The following is an 8446-nucleotide window of genomic DNA, read 5'->3' as shown; positions in this document are numbered from 1 at the left end:
CATATATATATGTGTACAGGTGTACAGGTATATATATATAGTACCACAGAGGGGAAAAGACAGATGTCATCACTGGCCCCTTCTGGTGTGACTCCCCCTCTCAGATCAAGACATGGGGAGCACAGGGAACTAGAGTAGAGACTGGACGGGAGTAGAGATGAAGGGGTGACTGTCTGTGGCCAGAAAATGGGAGGAAATGAAATGGATGGGAACCTGCATTTGTAGAGTGCCTACCATGTGCCTGCCTGGGGTTGTACTGGTCCTTTCCAAGCTTTATTTCTTTGAAGTCTCACCAACAATGCTTTGAAGTATTACCACCTTTTAATAGATACCTAGAAAATGTTGGATTTGGGAATCAAGAACCATGTTTTCAACAATTCACCGTGTCCAGGTTGTTTTTGCAGGATGCACACACCCTGCTGCCTCAATTCGAATCCCATTCCCATCCTGATGACCAGTTTTTAGTGGACATTTTGGGCTGTCTCGCATCTGAAACCCTTCCCTTGTTTGAGGAATTCCTGTGATGATGATGATGATTCCACTCTACCGAGGTGTGATGGACATGTCCCACCTGATTATTTCGGATGGGGGGCAGAACCCATGTACCTGTCAACACTGAGAACGCCAGGTACTCGCTCTCCTGGTGTCCCTTCCAGCTACGATGAGAGCACATGACCGAGGCCCAGGTGGTCAGAAGCACGGCCCTGGACTCGAGTTTGGAGCTAGAGGTGAATGAGGCAGAGAATGTTTCTGAGCAGCAGCCGCAGTGTCTAGGTCCAGTGGCCGCAAAACACCGGCAGCGACATCTAGTGTCCATTGGCGACAGCAGTGGCCTTGGCCCCTCATTTAGACTTGTGGCCGTCTGTGTTCCTGCCAAACCTAGTTCTGGAGTCTTCTTGGTAATTCTGAGTGTTACCCACTATCCTGTAATCGATCGTTTCTCTCCTTATGTAAGTCAGAGTCGGTGCCTGTGGCTTACAACTAAGGACTCTGACACACATGTTGGGCAAAGTCCCAGAAGCAGGAAATGCTGGAATAAGACATATTTGGATATTTAAACACACAGACCAGGCTCAAAGACTTTAGCTAGGTGCTTCCCCCACCATCCTGATCTCCTGTCCTGGAGGCTGGGCTGTCCAGAGAGATCCAAAAGCCAGAGGCTCCAGATCTTCAGCAGGTAGTAGGGCTGGGGAGGTGGGGGGCAGGACGGTGACAGAGGGAAGGGATTGGGGACTGGATTGAAGAAGCACCAGAGACAAACTTGGTAGAGGGGCTAAGAGAGGAGTAATGTGGGGTTGGGACTCCCGTCCCATCCTAGGTCTTGGCCCCAACCTAGCTCCAGCCTCAGCTCTGTCTCATCTGTGCCAACTTCAAGCCCACCACCAGCCTCCCCTGGCCTCAGACTCAGCAACCACTTACCCAGTCCCAGCCCCAGCACAAGGTTCAGGGGACCTGGTCCAGTTCCCCATTCAGGTGTGCTCATCCAAGCAAATTTGTTCCCTGCACATCATAAGCCCCACTGTCCTGAGTGGGCGCCTTCATCTTCCTGTTTCATGACCCACCCCCATTACAGAGTATCTCAGCAGATGTGCTCCCCTGGCCTGAACCACAAGCCCTGAACTTTGTGTCCTTGGCCCCTTCCTGGGTCATGGTCTTCTTCCACTTTGAGGTCTATGCTGACTTCCCATGGCTTGGTCTTGGGTGAGCTGGGATAGGAGAAGATTCTGGGAGGCGAGGGGTGAGAGGCAGCTGTATTAGGCACTTAGAAGCCCAAGATCAGCTGGGCCAAACACAGGAAAGCCTCATATTTTTGTGTACCTCAAATAGAGCCATATTTCCTGTGGTTGATGCCCTCCATCCTTGTCTGCCCCTTCCCTCCCATCCATCTTCTGCAGAGGGAGCCGCCAGTGGGTGTCCTCAGGCAATGGCTGGGCTCAGCTCAGGGCTACCCAGAGGTTGCAGGCCCCAGAGGACCTAAGAACCTCTCACAGGGGCTCCCAGGAGAAAGCCCCAGAGCAGTTTTAGAGTTCACAGACACAGACACACTCCCTGATCTCGTGGTCCCCAAAGCAAATTATGGACAGACCTTGCCCCTCTTGTCTGATCTCCCTAGACCTGACCTGGATCACCATCTGCTTCTGGAGCTTTCTCTGCATGAGCAGACATTGCCAGTTTGGTCCATCAGCAACCACTTGTGATCTCGCCACATCTGATGGAGTGCGAGGCCCCGAGTCCACACATTCAATGAGTCCCGTGTTCAGTGTTTCTCTCATGCAGTGAGTTGTATTCACCTTTGGCACCTTTGGGTGTCAAAGATCCAGAGATCAGTAATGCAAGGTCCCACCTCCCGGGCCTCAGGGCGTAGGGGCAATGTAGGGGTGAGGGGTGGAGGGCAAAATGGATGATGTCACTGCAGGCTGAGAAGTGGTCAGATGGGGTGAGTAGGCAGAGGGGGAGGCACCTAACGCAGATCAGTGGTTGGGATGACTTCCCAGAGGTGGCTTCTGCCCAGAGGAGGACTTGGGAAGAAAAAGTTAAATAATTTATCTAGTCATTTAAAGCATAATTTTCCTATGAAAATATGCATCAATGATTATGAAGCAGGATGCAAAATTTTCAATGTAAAACAAGATAGTTCAAAGAAATGTCCCCCACACAAAAGGTCTACACCCCAGACTCTCCTGACCCTTCTGACTCTGGCCTGAGTCCTCTGCCCTCTGTGATCAGCTTCCAGTATTAGTGAATATTAGTGACTGCTGCATCAGGGGAAATTTTGAGAAGAATCAGTCTCCAGGAAAACATCTAAATTCCTTGGCCTGGCCTTTCATGATGGGACCCTCTGCCCCAGCAGCTTCATCCTACATTATTCTCCTACACACTCCCTGTTCTCCACACAGCGGCTATCTACAGCTCCCCAAACAGTAAACAATGTGCCAAGCTGGTTCATGCCTTTGTGATTTTCCACAGGCAGTTCCCTTTGCCTGGAATGCCCCTGCCCACACAGCCATCTGGCAAACTCCTACTCATCCTTCAAGACCCAGCTCAAAGAGCTCCTCTTCTGTGAAGCCTTCCCAGCAGGCCCAAGCAGAATGAGTCAATTCCTCCCATGCACCACTCTATGGTGTCTGCGTCCCTTTCGTTGTGTTGAGATGTCTTTATTTCACTTTTTCTCTAATTTGATTGTGGGGGCTTGGAGGGGAGAGACTGTAGCATTCATAGTTGTATCCCTAGCCCTAAGCAGAGCATCTGGCATGGTAGGTGTCTATAAATATTTTGTATGAGGAAGCGAATGAACAAAACTTATTTTGACTCCTTTTCTTCTCATTTGTTTTTAGAGTTGAGACAGGGAGACCAGCATTTTCTCATAAACTTTGGAAAATGCTAAGAAAACCACTCACCACTAAGAGAAAAAAATCCATTTAATCTCTCTTTGTAGCCATTCACGTCTTACTTATAAAGCTGTGTAGTTCTACTGAGAACTCACCAGACCAATGTGGTTCTTTAACCTTGAGGCATCAGTAGGTGTAGCCAGTGGGGAAGGGGCAGGGGTGTAAGAGGGGCTGACATATATCACGTTCCAGGCACTGTTCTAAGTCCCTTATTCATACATGTATACACAGTGTCTCATTTTATTCCCATAACAATCCTATCAGGTAGCTACTATTATTATCCCCATTTTAGAGATGAAGAAATCGAGGCACAGAGAGGTTGAATAACTTGCTTACAGTAATACAGCTAATAAGTGGCAAAGATGGGCTTCAAACCCAGGAAGTCTAGCTTGGGAATTCATTCTCCCAACCTCACCGCTATATTTGCTTGTTGACTGAGAAAAATGCACAACCTAAAAGTTGAGAGTTATGTTTTATTCAGCAGACGAAACTGAGGACTTAAGCCCGGGACACAGTATGGCAGATAACTCAGAGATTGCTCCCAAGAGGCAAGGGGCGGAGCCAGGATATCCAGGAGTTTTTGCAACAAAGACCAGGTAGTCGGAACATCAAAAGATTACTGTTAATTAAAGAAAACCAGATATCTTAAGGAGTTTAGCACTTTTCCATGTATGGGAAGATGCAAGAGTCTGGGCTCACTGAAATCATTCCTTTGATACGCACCTCAGCCATCTGAGGCCAGTATCCTGGGCTTTCTCATCCTGAGTCTCCTCAGGGTGTACTGTTGGGGGTGGAGGGCTGCAGTGTCTGATGGTTTGATAAGGGGCATCCTGTTTCCATTGTGAGTTCCCTCAGGGCTCACTGTTGGGGTGGCTGTAATGTGATGGCTTGATGGCTGCAATATCCTTTGTTTACTCTATGGCAGGCAATATTTTTCATTCACAGCTCCATAAGCAACACATGTGTGTAGTGATAGTAAGTTTGGCTAAGAATACAGGGAACATGAAGTAGAAGATGAATGTGCCCTTTCGCAACCAATCACCCTAGCCCCAGGCTCTGGGATGTCCTCTTGGTTCATAAGTATCCTGTAAACGTGCAAGTGTCACTCCCAGACCCCGAGGACCCAGTCTCCTCTTTGACTGCCCTGCATTTCTACTTCACCATGGAGAGGGAGTGATTTGTTTCACTTGGCCTCATTCAGCTTGGAGCAGAATCCTCACCGGCCATGTCGGGAAGTGGGCTCCCTGCCTTCCCCTTGGCTGAGGATATGCTGCCTCTGTCTCCCAGGTGCCTTTCACAACAGCACACCCAGCTAGGGAAACCGGTGAGACCACTTTCCTAAGGTGTGTGTGGCAGGGCTCCTGTACCCCATCCAGGCCATTTCAAGCAGAGGGCATGACATATTCAAAAATTTAGGAGTGAGAAAAAGCTAGGAATGTCCATAGAGGTGGCTGATGGAAGGGTGTAGGAGAGAGGGGAGGGAGATGGGATGGAAAGATAGTCTACCTTGATTGTGAAAGGCCTTATGCCCAAAGTAGAGAATTTTGTTGTTGCTTTTCTCCTCCTATAGGCAGTGGAGAGCCCTCGAAGATCATGTTGTTAGGTTTATAATTTCACTGATTAAGAAGCTGTTTTTTTCTTTATTTGTAGAAGCGTTCTCAACCATTAGGAAACACTGCCACCATGTGGCTTTTGGATGTTGCATACGCCAAACTGTAAACTGCCGATTTCTCTGATACTGTTGAAAAATTAAACCAAACCTTGATCAAACAGCTGAAGTAAATTAATGGTAAACTTAATCCTAATGTAAAGAGGAAAGCTTTTTCAAGAAATCAATACCTGGGTTCAATTATCGGATTTCTTAACTTTGTTTTTAAAATTCTAATCTAAATCTTCAGCGATTCTGACCTCAAGAATCCTTTCTATTCCCAGTAACCCCTATCTCAGAATCATAAACTCTCTGGCTCTGCAAAGGCTCTACCATTTCCAGGTCAGTTTGGCATCAAACTGTCTCCAGGCCATTTCCCTCCATGGTGGGAGATTCTATTTCAGTCCTAGGTCTGTTCTTCTTGTATGGTTCCGCAGTTGGACAGACCGAAATTCAAATATTTCCACCATTTTTTTTTTTTAAATCTGAATGATTTGGGCAAGTCACCTAACCTCCCTAAATTTCAGTTACTTCGTCTGTAAAATGGGGAGAACACCTTTTTCACAGGGTGATTGTGAAGATGAAAGATGACATGTGTACATGTCCCTGGCCCATCATAAGGAAGTCCTCTTCCTTCCCCTCCGTCCTTGAGGGCATATTATTGTTGAGCACGCAGCATACACTCCGTGGAGGTGATTTAACATCCGAGGTTTTACCAGGTTCTCCAGCAACGTTCCCTGGGAACGAAACTACTCATCCCCTCAGGCTTTGGGAGGACCACCCCTATTTCCGTGCGTTGCCTACCGACGTTGGGCAGGCTGGAGATTGCAATCCACGCGTCTCCTGGGTGCGCAGCCGGCGGCAGGTGCGTGGGCGTGGCGGCATTCATTACTCGCCCCTCCCTTCCCCGGGGTTGGGAGTGTAAGTGGATAATTCAATCCCCGTGGGACGCGGCGTCTGGCCTCACCCGCGGCTCGACGGATTGGCTGTCTTAGCTCGCCCCCGCCCTCCGTACCCCACGCGTCCCAGGTGGCTCAGCACCCCTGTGGCGCTCTCTGTTTACCTTGAGAGCCCATCCAAGTTGGGCTGCATCTCTACATTTGCTCCCTCTGGGGCCCCGCCCGCCCCGGAAGCAGGGAGAAAAGCGGGCCGAGCCCTTCCTCTCCCCGCACTGCCCGGAGAGGTCGGGTAAGGGAAGCGGGTGTGTGGGAAGGGGAGTCTCAGGCCTGGGGGATCCGGCTGTCATCCCGTCCCGGGATCGCGCGAACCCGGGAGTTCTGTCCCTAGGCTCCTCCGCCTCCGTCCTGTCGTGCTCAGGGTGACGTGCCCCCCCTGGGCAAAGAGTCAGAAGCTGGATCTCAGGGATGCCCAGGTCCCTAAAGGAGGCACAGACCTGGAGACTTCTCTCACAGGTGTTCCCCCTCCTCCAGGCGGTGATGACCCCCAAGCCAGCCGGACCCCCGGACGGGGGCTGGGGCTGGGTGGTGGCGGCCGCAGCCTTCGCGGTGAATGGGCTCTCCTACGGACTGTTACGCTCCCTGGGCCTCGCCCTCCCTGACCTCGCGGAGCATTTTGACCGAAGCGCTCAGGACACTGCGTGGGTCAGCGCCCTGGCCCTGGCCGTGCAGCAGGCAGCCAGTGAGGGGGGCCCCCGAGGTGGGAGGCGGGAACCGGGGTGGAGGGGCCATGAGTGCAGTGGTGGGGGACACACCTGGTTGATTACCAGACAACCTAAGAAAGGTCGACCAGTGTACCTAAGTTCTAGAATATAGTGGGTCTTGAGGTCAAGGCGGAGGGGCTATTAGGCAGGGGGAGAAGTTTAGGCCAGGCAAACAGCCAATGAGAAGTGTTGGAGCGAGTTTGGGGGTCCAGGAGCGTGCCTTCCGTTGACTCCGCCTCCTTCCAGGCCCACTGGGCAGCGCCCTGAGCACTCGCTGGGGGGCGCGCCCCGTGGTGATGGTTGGGGGCGTCCTCACCTCGCTCGGCTTCGTCTTCTCGGCTTTCGCCCGCAGTCTGCTGCACCTCTACCTTGGCCTGGGCGTCCTTGCTGGTGAGGAGAGAGGGATTCCCGGGTTCTTCAGGGGTGATGGTGGAGATAGGAGCGTGTCGGGAGCTGGAGGCCGAGGGCGCGAGGGCCTCCTGCGAGCAGCCGAGCTGGGATGGTGGGGGCAGGCATCCCCGGCTCCTGTCCTCACCCGGTCCTATCCATTCGCAGGCTCCGGCTGGGCCCTGGTGTTCGCCCCTGCCCTCGGGACCCTCTCCCGTTACTTCTCCCGCCGTCGAGTCTTGGCCGTGGGGCTGGCACTCACGGGCAACGGGGCCTCCTCGCTGCTTCTGGCGCCCGCCTTGCAGCTCCTCCTCGATAATTTCGGCTGGCGGGGCGCCCTGCTCCTCCTTGGCGCCATTACCCTCCACCTCACCCCCTGTGGCGCCCTGCTGCGACCCCTGGCGCTACCTGGAGACCCCCTGGGCCCACCCCGAAGCCCCCTAGCTGCCCTCGGCCTAGGTCTCTTCACACGCCGGGCCTTCTTAGTTTTTGCTCTAGGCACGGCCTTGGTGGGGGGCGGGTACTTCGTCCCCTACGTGCACCTGGCCCCTCACGCTTTAGATCGGGGCCTGGGAGGGTATGGGGCGGTGCTGGTGGTGGCGGTGGCTGCCGTGGGGGACGCGGGCGCCCGGCTGCTCTGCGGGTGGCTGGCGGACCAGGGTTGGGTGCCCCTCCCGCGGTTGCTGGCGATGTTCGGGGCCCTGACAGGGCTAGGGCTGCTGGCGGTGGGTCTGGTGCCGGTGGTGGGGAACGAGGAGAGCTGGGGGGGCCCCCTGCTGGCCGCGGCTGGGGCCTACGGGCTGAGCGCCGGAAGTTACGCCCCGTTGGTTTTCGGCGTGCTCCCGGGGCTGGTGGGCATCGGAGGTGTGGTACAGGCCACCGGGCTGGTGATGATGCTGATGAGCCTCGGGGGGCTTCTGGGCCCTCCCCTGTCAGGTAAGGGCCTGAGCCGGCAGATCCGCTCGCAACCCTCCTCTGCACCTGGGCTCGGAGGCCTCTGAGTTCCTTTCCCTCTCCTCTCAGGCTTCCTAAGGGATGAGACGGGAGACTTCACCGCCTCCTTCCTCGTGTGCGGCTCTTTCATCCTCTCTGGCAGCTTCATCTACGTGGGGCTGCCCAGTGCGCTGCCCTCCTGCCGTCCAGCCTCACATCCAGGCACCGCACCCCCTGAGAGGGGGGAGCTGCTCCCCGACCCTCAGGTTGCCCTGCTCCCCCCAGGAGGCCCTCACTCCACTCTGGACACCACTTGTTGACCATTTTCTTGTTTGAGCCTCGCCCCCAATAAAGACTTTCTATCTGCTTTTCCTGCAAGCTCCAATTGTTAGGCAATCTAGGATGCTGCAAACATTCTACTTAAAACAT

At 53.5% G+C, this 8446-nt stretch overlaps 1 protein-coding gene across 5 annotated transcripts; it reads left to right on the top strand.

Moving 5' to 3' along the window:
* Nucleotides 1-5602: 5602 nt before the first annotated feature.
* On the top strand, nucleotides 5603-8384 carry SLC16A11 (solute carrier family 16 member 11). 5 transcript variants are annotated; one of them, XM_082440476.1, is made up of 5 exons: nucleotides 5603-5902; nucleotides 6468-6675; nucleotides 6944-7087; nucleotides 7253-8020; nucleotides 8108-8384. In XM_082440476.1, the coding sequence occupies exons 1-5, from the start codon at nucleotides 5618-5620 to the stop codon at nucleotides 8335-8337; spliced, it is 1635 nt and encodes a 544-aa protein (XP_082296602.1). In that variant the 5' UTR covers nucleotides 5603-5617; the 3' UTR covers nucleotides 8338-8384. The 5 variants fall into 5 exon arrangements, with proteins under 5 accessions (XP_082296602.1, XP_082296605.1, XP_082296604.1 ...); XM_082440479.1 differs by lacking the exon at nucleotides 5603-5902 and adding an exon at nucleotides 5946-6220; XM_082440478.1 differs by lacking the exon at nucleotides 5603-5902 and adding an exon at nucleotides 5946-6225 and having other exon boundaries at nucleotides 6450-6675.
* The last annotated feature ends 62 nt before the right edge of the window (nucleotides 8385-8446 follow it).

This window comes from Balaenoptera physalus, assembly GCF_965194825.1.
Source record: "Balaenoptera physalus genome assembly, chromosome: 20".
Lineage (NCBI taxonomy): Eukaryota > Metazoa > Chordata > Mammalia > Artiodactyla > Balaenopteridae > Balaenoptera > Balaenoptera physalus.
This window is presented reverse-complemented; position numbering and strand designations above follow the sequence as displayed.

Excerpts from the sequence above, each read along its gene's own strand:
- SLC16A11 (XM_082440476.1), top strand. The coding sequence starts at position 5,618 with ATGAAAGATGACATGTGTACATGTCCCTGGCCCATCATAAGGAAGTCC. Across the intron at positions 5,903-6,467 it reads GGGTGCGCAGCCGGCGGCAG|GCGGTGATGACCCCCAAGCC; the intron begins GTGCGTGGGCGT and ends CCCCTCCTCCAG. Across the intron at positions 6,676-6,943 it reads GGCCGTGCAGCAGGCAGCCA|GCCCACTGGGCAGCGCCCTG; the intron begins GTGAGGGGGGCC and ends GCCTCCTTCCAG.